At 42.4% G+C, this 24,030-nt stretch overlaps 1 protein-coding gene across 1 annotated transcript in view; it reads left to right on the top strand.

Annotated features, from left to right (window-relative positions):
* flt1 (fms related receptor tyrosine kinase 1) overlaps positions 1-21,214 on the top strand; it is a 133,276-nt gene extending 112,062 nt beyond the window's left edge. The window contains exons 17-30 of the mRNA XM_083778669.1: positions 12,691-12,826; positions 13,456-13,560; positions 14,964-15,077; positions 15,302-15,390; positions 16,194-16,305; positions 16,490-16,587; positions 16,720-16,842; positions 18,368-18,479; positions 18,951-19,050; positions 19,233-19,338; positions 19,445-19,527; positions 20,507-20,576; positions 20,679-20,776; positions 20,876-21,214. Of these exons, the coding sequence (XP_083634795.1) occupies positions 12,691-12,826; positions 13,456-13,560; positions 14,964-15,077; positions 15,302-15,390; positions 16,194-16,305; positions 16,490-16,587; positions 16,720-16,842; positions 18,368-18,479; positions 18,951-19,050; positions 19,233-19,338; positions 19,445-19,527; positions 20,507-20,576; positions 20,679-20,776; positions 20,876-21,029 (1,500 nt within the window). The 3' untranslated portion in view covers positions 21,030-21,214. The remainder of the gene's footprint in view (positions 1-12,690; positions 12,827-13,455; positions 13,561-14,963; positions 15,078-15,301; positions 15,391-16,193; positions 16,306-16,489; positions 16,588-16,719; positions 16,843-18,367; positions 18,480-18,950; positions 19,051-19,232; positions 19,339-19,444; positions 19,528-20,506; positions 20,577-20,678; positions 20,777-20,875) is intronic.
* Positions 21,215-24,030: the final 2,816 nt, after the last annotated feature.

The following is a 24,030-nucleotide window of genomic DNA, read 5'->3' as shown; positions in this document are numbered from 1 at the left end:
CAAAAGCAATCACATTCAAAACAATTTGAATCATAGACTATAAATGATAGCCATGATTAGGTCTTTATACAATTGAAATCCAGAAGACTCACTCCACAAATACCTTAAGGAAAACTCCTCAGACATAAACTAAGAAAATATTTTATTTTTTTCGTGCTCATAAAGTGCTGCAAAGCGCTAAAAGTGAAAAGTGCAGCAGAAAACTTTTGGGTCATAGGCCCATCATCAATGCCTCGCCTACTGACTGGCATGAATGAAGTTTTAGCTGCAAATGGCAGCATAAATAAATCACATCAATACACCACATAATGTGATGTGAACTGACACGATGAAGCTTCACTCGCACATTATAAAAGACCTGCATCACATCAATCCACATCACATTCCTAACCCTAGCCCTAAGTTCATCATGTGATGTGGGGATGACGTGAAGAAGCCTTGCCAATGTGAAATGATACGAGACAAACACACATCACATACCGGGCCTGTGTTCATATGTGATGTGGGCTTAGATGAAGCTTTACTCACAAATTAGATCTGATAATATAGCACCAACAATAGTCTTATGACCTAGAGGTTTGCTGCTGGACTTCACTTTAAGCACATGAAAACAAAAAGATTCTTGGTCTCCGCCCAAGCAGTTGGCCTTAGGTTTGTGGCCAGTTTTTCATAGACATAGATTATACGAGGTGCAAATTATGCATTGGCAGAAGCATTCTTTGGACCCCAGTATTTGTCAGCAATACAGCAACACTATGAACATGAGAACACAACATACATACAACACAAGGGCAATGAACAAAGTGTATGGCGTGCGACGAGCTATCCGCAATTTGTGAAATATCACATACCGGCATGTGTTCATATCTGATGTGAACTGACGTGATGGCGCTTTACTGGCAAATGACGTGAAACGCTACAGCTCCAATCATTAGAAACTGTACGCGAGACACGACCCGACCGACACACGCACCACATACACTAGTGAAGAACTAGTGATAGATAGGCAAGAAAGAAATTACTTATAAAAAAATAAAGCAAAGTGCGATTAAAAACTCTGAGACCACAAAAACCAATAACTTTATTAAAGCAAAGAATAGAAGAGAAGATGAAAGGTCGGGTAGAAACCGTGCATGTCCAAAACGGTTACTTTTATGGACCTGATAATATTTATATAATAATCTGTGTTCCAATGTTATTATTTAGTCACAAGCTCTTGTTTATACTTCAACAGTTCGATACATTAAAACATATAATGGGTTATATTCAATAATGGATGATCTTTGCATCGTGAGCTTGTAGATCAGCCATTTGCTACTTTAGTGTGTGACACTGTAGCATGACCAAGTAAGGAAATTAATTTACAAAAGGTTGAACTATGGAGATACAAGGTTTCTGCCCGACATCCAAAGATAATAAACAACGCCCACTTACCTTCAATATCAGCACTAAACAAAACAAACTAACCAACGAAGAAAATCTGCCATAATTTTCTTCCTGTTAGTTTGGACAGATCTACAGCATAGAAGGCTGTAAACAGTGTTAAGCAGGCTACATGCTACCATAATGATACCGGAAATAAGTCACATACCGCCACATCACATTTGTACACACAGTCCACTAGTGAAGAACTAGGGCAATAGATAGGCAAGGAGAAATAAATAAAATACTTTTTTTTATTAAAAGAGAAAGAGAAACTCAAATAACTCGACAGAAAACAGTACAGAAAGACTACAACAGAACATACATAATGTGATGAGACGTGAAAGCTTTACCCGTAAATTATGTTAAACAATAAATAAATCACTTAGCGGCATGTGATGTGGAGTGGCATTATACACAAATGACGTGAACTGATACACGGTGCGAATGACAACCTACGGTATGGTAGCATGTAGCCCACTTACACAAGCATCAGGAATCAAAAGGTTCATTACTAACCTTCTGGCAGCACCCAGCAGTGGCAACAGCAGAGTTTGTACCTTCAATACTGACGTCGCCTTGTCAGCTGCACGTTCTGAAATGACAGGGAGAAAAAAAATAAACATTTAGTTGTCGGCCTACAGGATGACATTTTGGAAGTCATAACAGTCACTGAAAGCTGTGTCACCATTATTTTACTGTATTAACAACAGTCACTGACAGGGCTGTGTCACCAATATTTGACTTTAATTGTCACAAATTGTGATTAAAGCCGCTATAAGCAATAATGTCAATTTTAATGATTTTTATTTTATTCAGACAGCAATGAGTAAAACACTCCCAAAAATGATTTAGTCTCTGCAATACATCTAGGGGCCACAATCTACAGTCAAAGATGTTCCTAGAAGCTTTGTTATTGGTCAGAGAAAAAAAGAGAACCCGGTCAAAATTACTGACCGATCAGGAAGTAGACAGGCAAATCGACCAATGACAAAGCTAGGAAAATCTTTGAATGCAGATTGTGGCCCCAAGATGTGTCAGAGACAAAATATTGTTTTACCCATTGCTGGCAGTCTGAATACCAAAAAATTAAAGTAATTACATTTGACATATTGCTTATAGCAGCTTTAACGATTCAACCCATTAAACGGCGACTTCACCCCTTTTGCAACCCGAGCTTATTTTAATGATGTTTGGGAGACAAGAAACACTTTCCTGTGTTTTTTATGTGGGTAATCGTCGTTTTTATATATGTAGTATTTCAAAAGTGTCCATGGGCTCCATGATGTCATGGACACTGGGCTCACTTCCTTCCTGGACTAAATGTTGTCTCAGTAAGACAGCCCTCCCCCTATGCACAAGGAGCAGTGCACCAAAGCATTATGGGAATTGTAGTCTGGGTAGGAAGTGTCCATGACATCATGGACACTTTGATATACTAAAAACACATAACCTCAGTAAGGTGTTTCTCCCAAACATAATTAAAATAAGATTTGGTTGCAAAAGGGGTGAAGTGTATTTTTTGGCAAAGTATAAGTAATTAAGGCATATAATTAGTCATATCTGCCTCGTGTAGCTTGTTTATGAAGACTAAAAGCCTTAAACTTATTTGTATTCATGTGTTAATCGCAATCATATGTACTGTATGACAATGAATGGTCAACTTAACATGTAATGGTGACACAGCCCTTGTTTCTACTACAGCCACATGTAATCCAGGTACGTACCATGGGGGGGCCTTCCGTCGCTCGGTTGAAGATAGCCGGTATTAATAGAGCCGCGTAGGTTGTATGGCACAATACGTCCCGAGCACCGTACGCCTCGTGATCTCAGGGAGCGTTCGTTGACACCGTTATACGTTTCAGCTCAGTCGAGTAGACACTATTACCAATACCAGCCATCTCCTGATGACCCCATCCAAGGTCACACATGACACCAAGGTCACATGATTAACCTGTAAGATTTCATACATTGTAAAATTCATATAATATTAAAAGGATATTTCACTTTATCCTCTACTCAGGCTTATGTGAGCACAGCAGACAGCTTTTAAGTTGCTTGATTCAGTATGTAGATATTATATATTAATTTTAGCTGTCTCGCCCCTTTCCTATACAAACCCATTGTAACTTCAAACTCTATTTTAACCATGATAGATTGATCGAAAACACCCAACCTTTTTTCTGGTGACTGATGGTCTTTCAAATACGTGAGAGGGCCATGGCTTTTCATTTAGCCTACCGTTCTTATTTATTTTTGATGCTTTAGTCTGTTCCGGCCTCCTTCTGGAGGGCATTTTACAAAATAATTATTAAAAGATAAATAAGAACAGTAGGCTAAATGAAAAGGCACAGCCCACTCATGTATTTGAAGGACACCATCAGTCACCAGGAAATAAGTTGAGCGTTTGATGAATCTCTCATGGTTAAAATTGATTTTGAAGTTTGCATAGGAAGGGGTCAGGGCAGTAAAATATTTAATATCCAATTACTGAATAAAGTAACTTAAAAACTGTCTGTAGTGTTCACATCAGCCCGAGTAGATAATACAATGACAAAAAGTTAGTTTTTTAAAGTGAATTATCCCTTTAAGATATTGGGGGGGGGAAAATCTAAACTTCAAAATCTACATTATATAACTTGAGTCAAAGTAAAAAGGTTTTGGCATCAAAATGTACTTAAACATTTCAAATGGGACAATCTGCATACTTGGTCATTTTGAACAGAAAGAAACTTTTTGAAAATAGCAGATCTAAAAGCTCACAATGTGTCACATTCACAATGCATTGTGAGCTTGTAGATCAGCCATTTTCAAATGGCCAAAATATGGCTGTAGTGGTAAATGGCTAGTATGTTTAGTAATAATTCTACAAACTAGTTAAAGGTATATTCAGTGATTTCACTCAAAAACCTTAGGTTTCGTTTTTGGCTGTGGGACCCAGCCTTTCGTCCAATCAGGATAGAGAGTCAAAAACGAAACCTAAGGTTTTTTGACCCCCAGGGGTTAACTGGGGACAGGGAGGAACTCCTTATATGGCCAGCACACTCTATAGTAGGGAGGATTATCACAACAAAACAAAAAAATAAGTGATATTTGAATTAAGTGAAATCACTGAATATACCTTTAAGTTTCCAAATAGAGTATATTTTCTATACTATACTTGAGTAAAGGTAATGATTTACTTTCCACCACTGTTGGGAACCATGGTTTGTTAGTTAGCTTCCTTCTCTAAGGCCTCCATCACACCTAAAAAACACCCGTCTTGTCTGTGTTTGATGGCACATGGTTTGAGCAAACATTTGTTTGATGGCTGTGTTCCGTCCCCATCCCCACATTTGGTTTGACCAAATGTTTGGTCAAACCATGTGACTTCCATTGGAAATACATTGGGGCGGCCATTAAACACAGACAAGACAAATGTTTCACACAAAATGTTCTGTGTTTGATGGCCACCTCAATGCTTTTCCAATGAGTCACATGGTTTGACCAAACACTTGTTTGATTGCCCCCCTCCATCAAACACAAATGTTTGGTTAAACCATGTGCCTCCCATTGGAAATGCATTGGGGCGGCCATTAAACACAGACAAGACACAAGACAAATGTTTTTTTATGTGTGATCGAGGCCCAAGGCCTCAGTCACACATAAACATGTGTTCTGTGTTTGATGGCCACCTCAATGCCTTTCCAATGGAAGTCGCATGGTTTGACCAAACATTTGTATTTGATGGAGGGGGGCAATCAAACATAAGTGTTGGTCAAACCATGTGCCTCCCATTGGAAAAGCATTGAGGCAGCCATCAAACACAGGCAGGGCAACAGAACATGTGTTCTTTATGTGTGAATGAGGCCTAAAAGGACAAACATTGCTGACATTGTTGTCCAATGTCCATTTAGTGTCACAATAAACAGTCCTATAAATACTCTATAAAACCGTGTTCCTCAAACAAACGCTTCTTACCTTGGAACAAACAGCTTGGCTCCCAGACAGCATGCAGTGAAACAGCCTGGATCCCAAATCAAACAGCATGCTGGAAACAACATGGCCGCTCCTATTTAAATCCAAAGCCCCGCCCACTGGATCCGGTCACCTGTTCAACTAGTCCGTCCGTCATTGGTCCGTTGGTCAGAGTGATAAGTGACTGGATCATGCACTGTTGATGTAACAGCTCACCACACGCACACACACACACACACACTCACACACACACACACACACACACACACGCACGCACGCAGTGTTGGGGAAGTTACTTTGAAAGCGTAGCTTGTAAAGCTACAAGTAGCTCACCATGGCAGTAGTTTGATCAAGCTACATAGCTACCCCTGGAGAAATGTAGCTTGTAAAGCTACAGCTACATAGGAAAAAGTAGCTCAGCTACTTTTTATTTTTCAGCGTTAAATTGAGAATGTACATGCAGGAGACCCCTCCTCCCCTCTGGGAGACCCCTGCTCCCCTCTGGGAGACCCCTCCCACCCTGCTCCCCTCTCGGAGACCCCTCCTCCCCCTGCTCCCCTCTGGGAGACCCCTCCTCCCCCTGCTCCCCTCTGGGAGACCCCTCCCACCCTGCTCCCCTCTGGGAGACCCCTCCTCCCCCTGCTCCCCTCTGGGAGACCCCTCCTCACCCTGCTCCCCTCTGGGAGACCCCTACTCCCCTCTGGGAGACCCCTCCTCACCCTGCTCCCCTCTGGGAGACCCCTCCTCCCACCCTGCTCCCCTCTGGGAGACCCCTCCCACCCTGCTCCCCTCTGGGAGACCCCTCCTCCCACCCTGCTCCCCTCTGGGAGACGCCCCCTCCCACCCTGCTCCCCTCTGGGAGACCCCTCCTCACCCTGCTCCCCTCTGGGAGACCCCCCACCCTGCTCCCCTCTGGGAGACCCCTCCTCACCCTGCTCCCCTCTGGGAGACCCCCCCACCCTGCTCCCCTCTGGAAGACCCCTCCTCCCCACTGCTCCCCTCTGGGAGACCCCTCCTCCCCTCTGGGAGACCCCTGCTCCCCTCTGGGAGACCCCTCCTCCCCTCTGGGAGACCCCTGCTCCCCTCTGGAAGACCCCTCCCACCCTGTGATACCAGAGCCAATCAGAGGCCAATTAGAGGCAGCTGTTGGCTTGTCAAGTGCTGACATGCCCTCAAAGCAATCAGAAAAAGGAACAGTCCTTGATTTTTCAAAGGGGGTTCTAGTACAAGAATTAACACAGCAACCAATGGTCAAAATGAATAAATTTCATGTTATTGCCCAAAATTGTAGCTTGTAACTTGAGTAGCTAAGCTACAAAAAATGACCCAAAAAGTAGCTGAGCTACTTGACGAGGTACACAAATATGAATGTAGCTAAAATACCACAAGCTACAGCAAAATGTAGCTAATCTACGTAGCTCAGCTACATGTAGCTTAATACTCCCCAACACTGCACGCACACACGCACGCACGCACGTGCATTATTTCACCCTTCGGTTGGTTATAAACACTTATATTAATAAACACAAGGACGTGTGTGTCTGTGGCCGTCTGTATCAGCCTTATAGGTTTGTTTATTCCGCCATCTTGGATCTCACGCAGCAACTCAACTCCCGTCCCAAAGTCTCGCAGGACTATAGACCGATTCCGTAGCTGGTCTCATGGTCGCAGCCTACGTATTTCCTGTAGGCGGACTCGACGTAGCTGCGGGGATAAAACCCTCACCAGGCGCACCTCTTCCACTACAGTGAACGGCAGAGTGACTGATGTTAGTTTGCCTCAAACTTTACTCCTTTACCTGCTTTTTTACTAACACTAACATTACAAAGATGCCCAGAACATCGAGATGAACCTGTGTAGTTTATGACTGCTCCAACAGTAGTGGCAACATAAACATAAATAAAAACGGAATGTCAAAATATCCACCGTGGTGGCTGAGACCAGAGCCATTGAGTAATGGTTGAGACAAAGCAGTGAAGGGTCCTGAAAGATACATAATTTCAGTCTTACCCAATACCCAATCTTTCTGTTTTATGAACACAAGGCTGCTGTATTTTATACCTCATACTAAGCATTTAAAGTATGAGGTATAAAGTACAGCAGCCTTGTGTTAATAAAACAGAAATATTTGGTATTGGGTAAGACTGGCGTTATGTATCTTTCACTGCTTCGTCTCAACCATTACTCAATGGCTCTGGTCTCCGCCACCGCGGTGGATATTAGACATTCCGTTTTTATTTTATTTTTATGTTGCCACTACTGTTGGAGCAGCCATAAACTACACAGGTTCATCTCGATGTTCTGGGCATCTTTGTAATGTTAGTGTTAGTAAAAAAGCAGGTAAAAGAGTAAAGTTTGAGGCAAACTAACATCAGTCACTCTGCCGTTCACTGTAGTGGAAGAGATGCGCCTGGTGAGGGTTTTACCCCCGCAGCTACGTCGAGTCCGCCTACAGGAAATACGTAGGCTGCGACCATGAGACCCGCTACGGAATCGGTCTATATGATCTGCACAGTGTGGAGTGTAACAGGTGGTCTGTTGTTGCTACTGCGCCATCGTGTGGTGGTTTAGATGCATGCAGTGTGTTACATCTCCCTTGTGCAGTGTGCAGTGTGTTACATCTCCCTACAAAATCCTCGTTTTTCATAATTTGTTCGATTTGTCGATTGGAGATTTGTTCGATTTGAGATTTGTTCGATTCGATTTGTTCGATTTGAGATTTGTTTGATTTGAGATTTTGTTCGATTTGAGATTTGTTCGATTCGAGTTGTTCGATTTGAGATTTGTTCGATTTGAGATTTTGTTCGATTTGAGATTTGTTTTGAATTTGTGAGATTTGTGAGATTTGTGAGATTTGTCACACACATTACCGCAATTGAAATGAGAAATAATAAGAAATGAGAAATGAGAAATAATAAGAAATGAGAAATAATAAGAAATGAGAAATGAGAAATAATAAGAAATGAGAAATAATAAGAAAGAAAATAGGAAAAAATATGAAAAATTCAAAGAAAGAAATAGGGAAAGAAAATAAGAAAAAAATAGGAAAAGAAAATAGGGAACAAAAATAGGAAAAAAATATCGAAGCATGCACACACACGCACATGTAACCATATGGATCCTTACAGATCCAACACTGTTTTTTGTTAATCATCGAATTAAATGTGGGAGGTCGGCAAAAAAATCTAAGCAAATACCGGTAATTCAAAATTGCTATTTTTGTGCTTTTGTGTTTCTCTTCTTTATATATTACTTTACATGAAAGGACCTGTAAATGAAGAAATGAAAAATAATAAGAAATGAGAAATAATAAGAAATGAGAAATGAGAAATAATAAGAAAAAAAATAGGAAAAATAGGGGGGAAAAATAGGGGAAAAAATAGGGAAAAAAATAGGGAAAAAAATAGGAAAAAATAGGGGGGAAATAGTGAAAAAAATAGGGGAAAAAATAGGAAAAAAAATAGGAAAAAAATAGGATAAAAAATATCGAAGCATGCACACACACACGCACGCACATGTAACCATATGGATCCTTACAGATCCAACACTGTTTTTTGTTAATTATCGAATTAAATGTGGGAGGTCAGCAAAAAAATCAAAGCAAATACCGGTAATTCAAAATTGCTATTTTTGTGCTTTTGTGTTTCTCTTCTCTACTTTACACGAAAGGACCTGTAAATGAAGAAATTTAAGTTTTTTCTTTTTAAGTAAAAAAAAAAAAAAAAAAAAAAAAAGTTTAAGTTTTTTATTTTTAAGTTTTAATATTTTTTCATTTTTTTCATTTTTTTCATTTTTTTTCATTTTTTAAAGTTTTTAAAGTTTTTAAAGTTTTTAAAGTTTTTAAAGTTTATTTTCTTCTTTTTTTTATTTTTTTTTTGGAAAAAATAAATAAATAAAAAGTTTTTTTCAGTTTCCACACTCTATCTAGTCAAAGAAGCCCCGCACTCTAAGTTGGCACTAATTAGGCGAAACGGCCTGCGATTGAATTGCGATTTCGGAAAAACCGTTTAACGTATATTCGAATACGGTTTGAACCACGAAAAGGTCCAGAGTCGTGTGAGCTTTTTAAAGTTTAAATCACGTTTCTACGACAAAGTATGCCAGAGTAATGAGGCTGCAAAAGTGAGGTTGATTTAGAGATAAATCCCATACATTGTCGATGGGAGGAAAAAACTATAAATAAAGTTAAATATTTTAAAAAGTATAAACTTTTTCAAAACAACTTTTTCACCAATGAAAGTTCAAAGATAGATGAACATTATAAAGTTTAAATGAAGTTTCAAAGTGAAAGTATGACGGAGTAATAAGAGCTCAAAAAAGTTAACTGTGAAAAATGGGACCTTTCTTCCATCGACTCTCATTATAAAGGATGTAAAAAAAAGTATAAAAAGTATAAAAAGTATAAAACTTTGTAAAAATTCAAATGTTTGCAAAAATAACTGCAAAGAGCTGAACAGTTTGAAGTTTGAACAAAATTTCTAGCATAAAGTATGTAGTAGTAAGAAACCGAAAAAAAGGGTGGAAATTGGAATAAATAAATAGATAAATATAAATTGGCAATAACTAGTGTGTGCTTGCTGTGGCGAGCCCACAATAACTAGTGTGTGCTCGCTGTGGCGAGCCCACAATAACTACAAAACATTTAAAAAAAAAAAAGTTCCAGCATGTGTCTCCACAGTAAGCTGAATAATAAAAAATGGAGTGAATGGAGTTTCTAGGTGAAAGTGATTTTTTACTCACCTCCTGCCTGTGGCCCCCTCGCCTACTCTCTTCCTGCCTGGGGCCCCCTCGCCTACTCTCCTCCTGCCTGGGGCCCCCTCGCCTACTCTCTTCCTGCCTGGGGACCCCTCGCCTACTCTCCTCCTGCCTGGGGACCCCTCGCCTACTCTCCTCCTGCCTGGGGACCCCTCGCCTACTCTCTTCCTGCCTGGGGCCCCCTCGCCTACTCTCCTCCTGCCTGGGGCCCCCTCGCCTACTCTCCTCCTGGCTGGGGCCCCCTCGCCTACTCTCCTCCTGCCTGGGGCCCCCTCGCCTACTCTCCTCCTGCCTGGGGCCCCCTCGCCTACTCTCCTCCTGCCTGGGGCCCCCTCGCCTACTCTCCTCCTGGCTGGGGCCCCCTCGCCTACTCTCCTCCTGCCTGGGGCCCCCTCGCCTACTCTCCTCCTGCCTGGGGCCCCCTCACCTACTCTCCTCCTGCCTGGGGACCCCTCGCCTACTCTCCTCCTGCCTGGGGCCCCCTCGCCTACTCTCCTCCTGCCTGACCCCCCCTCGCCTACTCTTCTCCTGCCTGGGGACCCCTCGCCTACTCTCCTCCTGCCTGGGGCCCCCTCACCTACTCTCCTCCTGCCTGGGGTCCCCTCGCCTACTCTCCTCCTGCCTGGGGTCCCCTCGCCTACTCTCCTCCTGCCTGGGGCCCCCTCGCCTACTCTCCTCCTGCCTGACCCCCCCTCGCCTACTCTTCTCCTGCCTGGGGACCCCTCGCCTACTCTCCTCCTGCCTGGGGCCCCCTCGCCTACTCTCCTCCTGCCTGGGGTCCCCTCGCCTACTCTCCTCCTGCCTGGGGTCCCCTCGCCTACTCTCCTCCTGCCTGGGGTCCCCTCGCCTACTCTCCTCCTGCCTGGGGTCCCCTCGCCTACTCTCCTCCTGCCTGACCCCCCCTCACCTACTCTCCTCCTGCCTGGGGACCCCTCGCCTACTCTCCTCCTGCCTGGGGCCCCCTCACCTACTCTCCTCCTGCCTGGGGTCCCCTCGCCTACTCTCCTCCTGCCTGGGGTCCCCTCGCCTACTCTCCTCCTGCCTGGGGCCCCCTCGCCTACTCTCTTTCTGCCTGGGGCCACCTCACCTACTCTCCTCCTGCCTGACCCCCCCTCGCCTACTCTTCTCCTGCCTGGGGCCACCTCGCCTACTCTCCTCCTGCCTGGGGTCCCCTCACCTACTCTCCTCCTGCCTGACCCCCCCTCGTCTACTCTCCTCCTGCCTGGGGCCCCCTCGCCTACTCTCCTCCTGTCATCCCACTAAGTATTCTATGGATATTATCTGATTTATCCACCGGGCCACTTAACGGCACACAGTCATACCTACTCTAGGTGATGGTGATTTGAACCAGCACCATCCTATGTTGGGTTTGAACCGGCAGACTTCTACTAGGTATTCTATGGATATTATCTGATTTATCCACCAGGGCTCTTAATTGCACACACTTCTACCTACTCAGCATCCTACTAGGAGTATGTGGCCGGCATACTTCTACTAGGATATGGACAGTGTCAGTGATCTATGGATAACAATTATCCACTGTGTGTGATTTGAACCATGACCGCCCTACTAGGAGTATGTCGGGTTTGAACCGGCACACTTCTACTAGGTATACTACAGATATCATTTGACTTACCCGTTGGGCCACTGAGGCACACAATCATGGGGAATTTCTGTGCTGCTTTAAAGTTGTCCTTCTGAAAGTCAGTGTGCAAAGCAAAGTGTCACAGAGCCACATGACTAATGTGGGATTTGAACCCTGGACCTGTGGATCACAAGCACTAGCCTGGTTAATAAACCAGACTAATATCGCACGGACCGCGGGATATTAGTCTGGGGAGGCTCAGCTTGGATTTCATTTCCAGGGGGGCGGGTTGAAACATTTTCTCTTTGACGCAATTGGTCAGAGCTACTGTCAGTCAAAGGTCTCAAGCATTGAAAGTCACTGTACCAAAGCCCGCCCATATTGCATACCATGTCCCGATTGGCCGCCCCATTTCTCTCGTGTAGGAAATGGGCGTACAATTGAGCCTCTCCAGACCGTAATCCGCCGGCAGGCAATTTATCTTTGCCAACGGCTGATTCGGTCTGGTTTATTAACCAGGCTACACAAGCACAGCCACTCATCACACTGAGCTAACTGCTGGTTACTACAACACAGCTTTTCTGTGCTACTTGATGTTAGTGTGGAATGCAAAGTGTCACATCTCCCAATCATGTGGCAGCGTTCTAACACACTGAGCCACTGGCTCCATACAATTCACACTGCTTTTTTGTTTGTTTTATTCTTCTGAAATTGGTCTTGAAAGTAAAGACTTGAGTGGGGTTTGAACTCACCATCTCCCAAACATGTGGCCAGTGTTCTAACACACTGAGCCACTGGTTCCAGACAATTCAACCGTAACCGTAACCGTTTGGAAGCCAAAAAATAAAGATTGTTTCTAATGTGTTGAGGTGCCTATAACGGATTTAAAAATCTAAACACAATTTTCTCCAGTTACCGGTATTAGAAAACATGTCTCCTATATTTGTTCTGTTTCTCTCTCCCCCTCCCAGCCCAGCCGCTCCAGCTCCAAGCCAGGGTACCTGTCAATCACCCTGGACACGGGGGAGGGGCCAGCGGAGGAGCAGTGTGATAGACTGCAGTACGACCCCAGCCAATGGGAGTTCCCCAGGGAGCGGCTCAAGCTAGGTATACTTCATGGTGAACACAGCCAATGCCAATGCAGAGTTCCGCTGAAACGGTTGCTATTCCACTGTTAGCGGTCCAGTTCTGGGATTCAGAGCTTGATGACTGTGCAAACTGAGAGGAATGAGGGAAAGAGATACAATGTGGAGGGGAAAAAAATAATCTATTTAAATCTCCAAACATATAAGGCCACTTTCTCATAGGTCTTATCATATATTATTGGGAGTGCCTCTCATTTCATTAATCAGAGTTTGTGTCTGCGTGTCTCGTCTGTGGTGAGCTAATCAACCCTGCCAGGGGTGTGTAAGCTATGTTTACTGTTAGGCCTACTAATCAGCTCTCACTATCCTGGGTGGGATCTGACTGGATGTACTCCACCGAAACCTGTTGACAGCTGAAAATCACTTATATGATTGCATAGATAAGCTGTGTAATGTCCTTTCTAATCATCTCATATCTATTATTGACTGTAGTTAATGAATCTGCTTAAACCAAACACGCACATCTCTTTCTCTAAATATTTTAATTCTCTCCCCTCCTGCTCTCTGTCTCTGCTTCTGTCTCTGTCTCTCTCCCTCACACTGTCCAACATGTAGCAGTTTATAATTTATTCTCTATCCCTTTCTCTTCAGAGAAGCCTTTAGGTCGTGGCGCCTTTGGGAAGGTCATGCAGGCGTCAGCGTTTGGCATAGACAACTCTACCAGCTGCACGACCGTGGCTGTTAAGATGCTCAAAGGTACAGCATTGAAAGAACCTTTACGTACCCTGAGGATAAAAAAAAAAAAAAACAGTTTATGATGGTTGCTAGCAGACTCAAACAACATTATTGAGTAAAGTTCATGAGCCAAGTGCATTTAATTATTTTGGATGAATGGCCCACCAAGTTCATGTATTGTCAATGTCAAAAAGATGAAAACCATGAAAAACGGCACACTACAGTATGTCGTGTTTTTATGTCATGGTTTTCATCTTTGTTTGTGATTTTTGACAATATATTTTTTAAATGCAAATACTGATAAGCACTATATTTATAAAACTATGAAACATTTCAAAGATTCCTTTTCAGGCAAACATGTCCACCGTAAGATGAACCTAAATAGGTTTGAATGGAGTTTCTAGGTTTAAGTATGTAGGATTAGTAGCATGCCAAGGTTTGTGCTATTGCCATAGAGAATGCATTGGGCATTTAAGTCAAATAGCTCAGAAACTACAAAACATTTCAAAGTAAAAAGTTCCAGCATGTGTCTCCACAGTAAACTGAATTATAAAAGGTGTGCACCACTCAGTTCACACAGGTGTGATTTTTTTAAATTGTTTCAGCAAATTAAGTTTTGCATTCCTACGTTTGACCTCTTGTGTTATCTGTTATCAGGATATGTCTTCCCTCTTTGGGGTGGTGCGTTCATAATGAGAAGTACTAAACAACTATGCTCTCAAAGGTGTGTTTAAACTAAAGATGTCCCGATACTGTATCGGTATCGGATCTGCCCTTATTTGTCATATGGGGTCATATCGGTATCGGTGAATATGCCAGTCTAACCACCGATCCGACACAGGGGTAAGGAGTTGACACTATGGCAGGCAAATAAAATGTTGGGACATGTTGAAGTTTGCTTTGGAGTTGCCCAAAACTGCAAGTGCACATTTGAGTGAGGAGTCTGCTATAAACACAACACGAGATATATAGCTAGATAGCTATAAACACAACATGAGATCACGACACTGGTATCGGTATTCGGTATCAGTATCGGCTAACACAGAAATTGAGGTATTGGGATCGGATCGGAAGCGAAAAAAGTGTATCGGGACATCCCTAGTTTAAACTTTCATGTTTAAACATATCCGGCGACATTTCGGGGACCTTCGCGGCGACATGTCCGGCGAGATGTCCGCACTTTTCGTGGCGAGTTGGTACCCCAGCGAGTTCTCTGGTTACCATCCCTTACAATTAATAGATAGATTTTTTTTCAATTTTCACTATTTTATTATATTATTATATTTATTATTATTATTTACATATGCAATAGGAATAGGCATAGCATAAGGGATAAGGTGCTGCATTACATGTCAGAAATTTGACAATATAGATAAGAGCATTGTGCGCTTCAGTGGGTGTGTGATTTGTGTTGTGTCCACCAGAGGGCGCCACACCCAGTGAGCACAAGGCTCTGATGACTGAACTGAAGATCCTCAATCACATTGGACACCATGTGAATGTTGTCAACCTGCTAGGAGCCTGCACCAAGGCGGGAGGTAGGGGGTGTGTGGGGTGTGTGTGTGTGTGTGTGTGTGTGTGTGTGTGTGTGTGTGTGTGTAGGACCACTGATGGTCATAGTGAACATGAAAACCATATACAGGCCAAATAGGCTACATTTAAACTAAATGAAACTTGCCATGATTCTCACCCGTGTGTGTGTGTGTGTGTGTGTGTGTGTGTGTGTGTGTGTGTGTGTGTGTGTGTGTGTGTGTGTGTGTAGGACCACTGATGGTCATAGTGGAGTACTGTCAGTATGGAAATCTCTCCACCTATTTGAAGAGCAAGAGAGAGGTGTTTATGCATGACAGGGTGAGTTCAGGAAGTCTAACTTTTGCCACATGCCCATTTGTGCATGTGCAGAGTAGTGTTTGAGTAGTGTTTGTGGCACGCACGCACGCACACACACACACACACACACACACACACACACACTCAACTACTAACCTTGCGTGTGGAGTAGGCCAGCCTATTTGTATCAACTGTAGACATTACTTCATATCTCACATCTAGCTTCTTCTCGGCCTGAAGTTCTCACCCTTCACCGCAAACATACAAACATTAAATGGTGCATACTCACAGCTTCACTTCTGCAATCTGTTTGAGATACCAAGATGTTATCTGCCCGGAATCAAGAGGCCCATTTCCTATTTTTCTCATGTTGTTTACTGTCACTAAACTCAGAAATGACTCAGAATGTCACAGCAAGTCAGTCTGGATATACTTTGTGACCTTGGCTCGACGGCTGCAACTGAGCAAGACTTCAGTTGCACACAGCTCCATGCACAGTGGTCGCTCCCATGCATCTGTCAGTCTCTTACTGTACTGTTCATTAACAACTTAAACCCTATACAGTTTACCGAGTTCTGCCAGGGTTCTGTTCTAGTCCCCTCCTTTTTTCCCTCTGTCTACACCAAATCTCCCCAACGAAAATATAGATTGTAGATTCATGTTAGATTCATTGAAAATACACGTCCTTTGTTCTGGTGACCGATATTGTCCTTCAAAAGCCTGAGTAGACAATAAAATGACCACAAACATGTTTGAAAGTGAAATATCCTTAAAGTACAGTGTTATTAATAAGTATTATTAAAGTATTATCATCTCTCTTTCAGGTGGTTGGAGAGCAGGATCATGGGAAGGGCAGGGTGAGCAACGTGTCCAACAGCCACAGTAGCATCAGATCAGGGTTCGAGGATGAGGGTGACAAGAAGGACCCGGACCAAGGTGAGGTGTAAAAGGAAGACAAATGTGCCTCATTTTAGGGCTCAATGTGCTCAATAGGGTTACTGTATAATCTCCCTCTTTATAGTTTGGACAGGGGCATTGTCTTTGTAAATACACACCCTAGGGACTGGAACTTTAGGAAATGTTACATCAGATAACTTTGTGTTTCCTCTTGTGTCTTCAGGCACCCTGTCTGTCCCCGGTTCTCCCTTGTTTTTGGGGGACCTCATATCGTTCAGCTTCCAGGTTGCACGGGGAATGGAATTCCTGACCTCTCGCAAGGTATGGTACACGACTGCTGCATACTGTATCTAGGTATGTGTGAGTGAGCGTGATTGTGAGTGAGCGTGTGTACACAGTGTATGTCATTAATTTCTGCTGTGTCATCTCTCTGTGTACTTATCCATATTTCAGTGTATTCACCGTGACCTGGCTGCCAGGAATATTCTGCTGTCTGAGAACAAAGTAGTGAAGATCTGTGACTTCGGCCTGGCCCGTGACCTCTACAAAGACCCTGACTATGTCCGCAAGGGAGATGTGAGTACTTTCTACCGTACTGTAGTGTTTCTCAACAGGGGTGGAAGCCTTACTTTTTAAAGGGGGGGGGGGGGGTGTCAGTTCAATACAGGGAAGCACAATTGGAAGCACCATAGGAAGCACGATAGAAGACAGAAGCACCATAAAAGACAGGGACGAACCATTGTTTTGTCGACTAAAACTATGACAAAAAATGTTCGTCGACTACCTTTTTTTCACTGACGAAATCTAAATGGAAACTAAATGAAAACTAAGCTATGACAACTAAAACTAACACTAAATATATTGACAATTTCGTCAACAAATAAAAACTAGAACAACACTGCACCATAGAGTACCTAAGTCCTGACGTCACTGTGGGTCACGGATTAGTTTTTTTCTATTGAGAAACACAAATGACGTTTTTATAAATAAACACCCTTGAAGAGAAGACCGATGCCTCTCATTGCATTCCTACCGGAATTGCATTCGCACCTTGCACAGTAGACAGTAGTCACACCGTTCCATCCAGCTAAACAATCCAGCTAAACAAGTAATCAGTCTAGGTAGGACTACATGTGAGGCCGTGGTACAGTGATTAAATATGTGCTTCTTAAAGCAGGGGTTGTTTTGTCCAAGTTTGCACTGGCGTCAATCTTTCTGTCTAAGCATGCCAGAATGAGAATATGGACAAAACAATAATGGTTGATTTCTTTTTTGAAAATTAAAGCTTTTAGATGTATTTTTCGGATGGCCAAGTGACGTTATGGATACGATGAAACGGTCAGTTCCTCTGTAGGTTACAACTACAGACCAATTATCACCATTCAAAATCTTGTTGTAAACTGTTATCGTCCATGACACTGTGTACTTTTCACAAGAGTTGACTCACTGAAGGACTTGTTAACGTTTTGTAAACAGGAAGTTTGTGGTTTACTGTTTACACGCTCTATCTAAATTCTAAAAGATTAAGTTTTACAGCTTGCATGCCAGCATGGCTCAAGTGATTGGCTCCAACATTGAACAGGCGCATTTTCAGGCAACAGAAGCAGGCACAGTAGCGTCCTAAATGCGAAAGTCTTGTAATACCAGATCTGGTAACTTCAATGATCGTCCGTGGATTCTCTGGGAACAAAATTCAAACGCAAGCTTTGGATTCTGAAACCTCAGCTTAACTATTGCGCCACGTGGCCTTTCACATTAATGAGATGTTCACGGTCATATTAGACTAGAGGTTCAAGGGAGTTGTGGCAGGCAAAAGATGAAAATCCACAGCACACTGTGGCTAAATAGACACTGTGGCTAAATCTATAGATGTGGCTAAATCTACAGGTGACCATGGTTCATTATTAACACAACTGAAATTTAGGTTATTGTTTAAAATAATATAGCTACTTGGTATCGACCAATACGCAAGTTAGGGGTATCGGAATCGGTATCGGAAGGACAAAATGGTATCCATACATCTCGACTTTTAACCATTTTCAAACTTGTGTGTGCGCAAGCACTTGGTGACCCTCGACCTGTACTGTGATTGTCTGAGCAGGCCAGACTCCCTCTGAAGTGGATGTCTCCAGAGTCTATCTTTGACAAGGTGTTCACCACCCAGAGTGACGTGTGGTCGTTTGGAGTTCTGCTGTGGGAGATTTTCTCTCTAGGTAACTAGCTGGCAACAGGCATATGTACACAGTGGTGGAAGAAGTATCCAATTTATGTACATAAAGTTAAAGTAACGATACCACAATGTAGAAATAAGTAAAATTAAAAGTCCTGTATTCAAATTTCTACTTGAGTATGAATGGCCAATTTAACTATTTTTCTTTTTTCCTTTTCTCTTTCATAAATTCGAAAATAGCATAGAAAAAGTAACAAGAAACTAATCAAAGTTTTCAAATAGTTGTGGAGTAAAAGAAAAAAAAATTGTATTTAAGAACTTAAATACAGTACTAGAGTAATTTCCACCACTGCATGTATGAGAAAGTCTCATTGTAGTTGTAATTGAGTTGAATGAATACTTTATATGGGAGTGATTTCGAGAATGTGTGCGTTTAAGGGGATGTCTGTGCGCAGAAGTGACTGTATGCATTAAGTTTGTGATGTCATGCTCTGTGTGTGTATCTGTTCATCAGGAGCCTCTCCATACCCTGGTCTTCACATAGACGAGGACTTCTGCCATAGACTGAAGGACGGCACAAGGATGCGGGCTCCGGAGCACAGCACACCCGAGATGTGGGTTTCTTCATAGTTTTCACGACACTCTAACCCCAGTTAGAAACGGCAATTAATAATTAAGCTTCTCTCCACATTTGTATTTGTCATCATGTTGCAACATAACAAACCATTTATATTATATTATAGTATGTAAAAAAACTTTGTCTGTTGATAACAGTGTCAGTGTATCTTGCACACAGTTACAGCACCATGCTGACTTGTTGGGAGTCCAGCCCTTCACACCGACCCACCTTCACGGAATTGGTAGAAACACTGGGAGACCTGCTACAGGCGAGGGTTCAACAGGTTAGACACACACACACACACACACACACACACACACACACAGTAATAACGCCATGATATTAGAAACGCTGATGATTTCTCACTTGTTTCTGCCCTCGAACTGCAGGATGGCAAGGACTATATTCCTCTAGGGTCTTTCATGTCTGGAAACAGACAAAGCAGTGAGCCACATGCTGTCACCAATCTGGGGTAAGGACGAGAGAGAGGGGAAGAAATAACCTATACTATTAAACTAGTGATGATTGATACAACTCATTTTAAGTATTTCACTCTGAGAGATTCACAGTGATGGCAATAATACAAGAAAGAAAAAGCTTACAGTAAATAAAACAGTACAGCATTAAAGTAATACTTTACCCTGTCACACATGCACACTCATTCGTGCGTGAGACTGTCTTATCCCGGATGTGTTTTTCAATCATAAAGGTTAATCGAAAAGTGTTCTGGATGTAACAAGGTCACAATCTGGATATATCACACTTGGTTTATATACTGCGAGAGTTAGTTGGAAAACGCAGTGCAAATGCCATTGTTACTTTACAACCGAACCAATGCAGTTGTCACAAAACGTCTTCAAGCTCTCTTGATACTAGCTTTTATTTATCATTATTCTTACGATTCGTTATGAATAAGAATATAACTAATACAAAGAATTATAAGTATTATATATTTTTTGCATGTAGTCTCCCTGCTTTTCTATCAATACATGTACTCAATTCTGATACATGTACTTACTAGATCAGGGGTTCCCAAACTGTGGTGCGTGCACCCCTTGTGGTGCGCGAATGCCCTCTAGGGCGTGCGTGATATGAAAACCGCGATGACGGTTTTATGGTGTTATTTAACACAAACGGCAAAATCTGGTAAAATACTGTTGTAAGGAGATGTATAGAGCAGCTGCATTGACATTCTGTGGTTATTTGCCATAATCATTAAAAAAAAAGTATCATTTTCGGACAAATACAACGCAACTTAACGTTGGGGACGGGCAGGGCATTTCAGAGCAACTAATGCAGTGGCAGGAAGATGGGGAATGAGATTAATGAGTTTGTGGAGGAAAAAAGTAATACATTAAAACAAAAACCAATGAGTGTAGTCAGGAAGAGGAAGAAAACATTTGGCAGAACTCGTCTAATCAATGTTTTCAATCTTGACCCGATTCTTCCAGTTACATGAGGGGTGTGACCACACTCCAGACGTTCGAGGAACTACCTTGCCAGGAGCCAGCCAGTCTGGATGTAAGGAAACGCATACAGTACACGTGTGCTTTCACATGCACGCTCACACATGCAGAGACACTCTCTGATGCTCTTGAATGTTTATACTTTATATTGCTTCAGGAGGAGCAGTGGGACAGTGGCATGGTCCTACCGTCCGAGGAACTGCAGCCCCTGACTAAGACTTGGAGCAGTAGCCCGACCAGCTGGAAACTGAACAGGTAATTGTTGACCTCTTAACCCCTTACTTAACTGAACTATTATCCTGTTTTATCATGAGCAGGTTGACTTTATTCCTCTGTGTTTGTGTGTGTGTGTAGGTTCTTCACCTTCAGTAAGTGCGATTGCCCGTGCGATGACATCACAAGTCTCCATGATGACGAGCCGTCGGTTCTGCCAAGCGATTGGGAGTCCGAGGAGGGAGGCTCTCCACCTCCAAACTATAACTCTGTCTTTCTCTACCCTGCCCTCTAGCATCAGCCCTGACAAGTTCTCCCTACTCTGTGACGCAGTCTATAAGTTAAATACTTGTTCTCCAAAGATTTTGAGTCAATGTCAAGTCAAACATTTCCATTCCAACTTTCTAACCATTGGTCATTTCTGTTGCTGTAAACATCACCCTCTGTTCTCAGGGGTTCCTGACCAAGGTCCCCGACCTAATGCAGTGGTTCTCAAATTGGGTCCAGTTCCTTGAGGGAGTCCCTCCCTCAAGGAACTGGACCCACTTTGAGTTACAGGTCTGTAACTCTGAGTTACGGGGGTCCTTGAATTTAAAAAGTTTGAGAATCACTGTGCCGCTGAACTTTCTATTCTTCTTAACCTTGGAGTTCTGGTAATTCCAGTTGTCCACTCAGGGACAATGTCCTTGGTTTGGAACAGCTGTTCTACCTCATATCTGCAATTTATAATTCCATCCTTCTTGTAACATTGCTTCACCAAAAAGTTAACCACTTGGACCCTCCATACATGTCAAAGGGACAAGGGAGTTTGCACATGCTTGGTGCACTCCTTTTCTGTTCCTTTCCCCCTCTACACCAGGTACACCAAATCTCTTCGCCAAAATTAGTCGATCGAGCTTGCAGATTAGCTTTGTGTGTGTGTGTGTGTGTGTGTGTGTGTGTGTGTGTGTGGTATTTGGTGAGCTTGTAGATTGGCTATTTTCAGAATAGGGATGCTATGCTAGGACTCAAGTGGTTAATTTGTGGATTGGTTTTGTGGGTCCTCCCTAGACCTCATCTGTAACACATGCCACCAAACCCATAACTTCCATACAACTTTTCTTTTCTAAACTGTATCTTTATGCTGTGAAGGTAGACAGTACAGCAGTTTCCTCGACAACGTTCATGCCTTTACCTTAAGACACTCGCAAGCTGAAATCCCTTCACAGAGCAGCTATTTAATACCTACTATTTATCACAAGCATATACATAGAATGTATCTACTAAATACTGACCAAGTATTATCAGCTTAATGCATGATTTGGTATAGTGCACTGAGATCTGTATAAGAGTAACACTGCTGTTGGAAATTATTCAATTCACACATTTATATGCTGGAAGAAATTATTAATGGTTTATGTATCCGTTTATATTTATTTTAATTATATAAGCTACATCCCATGGATATATGTAACTTTTGCCTATGTTGTCTGTATGTGACCTAATTCAAACGTATGCAATTATACAATGTTTTCAAAATATGCATGATATACTGTATCCATGCATAACTTTAATTAGCTATAAGAAACATTTTAAATCTAGAAACTATATGGAAATGCAATAAATATAAATTGTAAATTTATTTTTAATAATGGTAAAACCATATCATTTACTGGTAACCTATTTCATTTTTCGCGCAGATGAAATGAAAGCCTGGGTATCGAGGCTACTGTTAACCAAACCTATTAAAAGGTAGTTAGAGGTAGAGAGCACTATATTCTTATAGTAAACATTGCCATAGTGCTTGTCCAGTAACAGGGGTCTCCCCATCTCTCAAATGCTTAAAAAAAAACAAAAATCTCATTTCAGGTGGGTTGCCAATGACAGCCAATCAGGAAAGAGAGTACCCATTTATCAGCTTCAATTTTATAGTGATGCATAGTCTTCTCATTTCTTGGTCATAACTTCCAATTTAACTTTAATCTATATCCCAGGGGTTCTCTCTCCTGATTGGATCAAATTTGTATCCCAAGCTGAAAATGTGTACTTCATAGCTGTAGAGACAGGGAGACTCAAACATTCTATAGACCGATTCAGAAACGGGTCTCATGGTCTGAATCGGTCTATAGCAATGATGAGTACTCTCAGAATATAGAGCTTCACTTTAAGAAAATATAATTTCCCTTTTAAAAAGAAGTTTACCAAGTGACAGCTCTGATTGACATTTTAACAATGGAAATAAGATTGTGTACAATTGGCATTAATCAAGCTGATTAATCATTTCTTTGAAATAAAATTGCACATAGAAAACTCTAGAATTTTTTTTTCTGTCATATGGGTAAACAGTACGATTAAAATCTAGATAAAGTGCCCATTGGCACAGGTCTCCACCAGGGCAGGTCAGGTTGTGGCCTCCTGGTGGCGCTATAATAGGCCAATGTGAAAAGATGATTTGAGGCTTTTTGTTCAAAACGGGCCAATCCTGCAAACGTTAAAAGCCAATGTTTGCCAATTAGGATGGAAAATGATATATTGGACAGATCCGTCTTGAACACATGACTATAGAGATAGTGTGTAAGCCAATCAGTGTAGAATCTGAGAAATCCAACACTCGTCTTGATCACATGACTAGAGATCATGTGGACCGATTTGCGTGAGATTTGGATTAAATCTGTGCGACTAACATAAGCAATGTGTTTTACAGAAATCGGCCTCATGGTGGCCCTATAACCGGCATATGTGGAGGGATGCAGGGACAATGTTTTTCCATGGCCTCTAGGGAGTGCGCATACATAAGTTGTATACAGATCGATGCAGTTATGGCTAAAAACAGGAATTGGCCTGTTATAGCGCCACTGTGAGGCTGATTTGGGGGGAAATGTGGTGCCGCTCTGTTGATCACATGACTATGGCGATAGTGTATACCGAATTGTGTGATGTATGGATAAAATGTGTAATCTACAGAAATGTGTTTTGCCTAAATCGGCCTCATGGTGGCGCAATAACAGGCCGTTGAGGAATATTTGGGGCAGAGGTTCGTCATTGGCATCCAGGGAGTGTGTGTGCAAAGTTTGGCATGGATTGGGCCAATGGTGCCGGAGATTAGCTGATAACGGACGGACAGCAAAACACTCTCCCCCCATGCCTTCGGCCTGGTGGAGACAATAAAATAAAATAAACATTGGTGGGGGGTTGGGTGGCATTATCTACATTACCATTGAATAAACCTCATCTTCCATTTTTGGTATTCTTTATTAAAATACTGCTGTACACACAAATATTGCAAAATTTGAGACAATGAACACAAGAAGGGCTTA

The sequence above is a fragment of the Protomyctophum parallelum genome, assembly GCF_964188405.1.
Source record: "Protomyctophum parallelum genome assembly, chromosome: 12".
In the NCBI taxonomy this organism is placed as follows: domain Eukaryota; kingdom Metazoa; phylum Chordata; class Actinopteri; order Myctophiformes; family Myctophidae; genus Protomyctophum; species Protomyctophum parallelum.
Note: the sequence above shows the minus strand (reverse complement) of the source record. Positions and strands in the feature narration are given on the sequence as shown.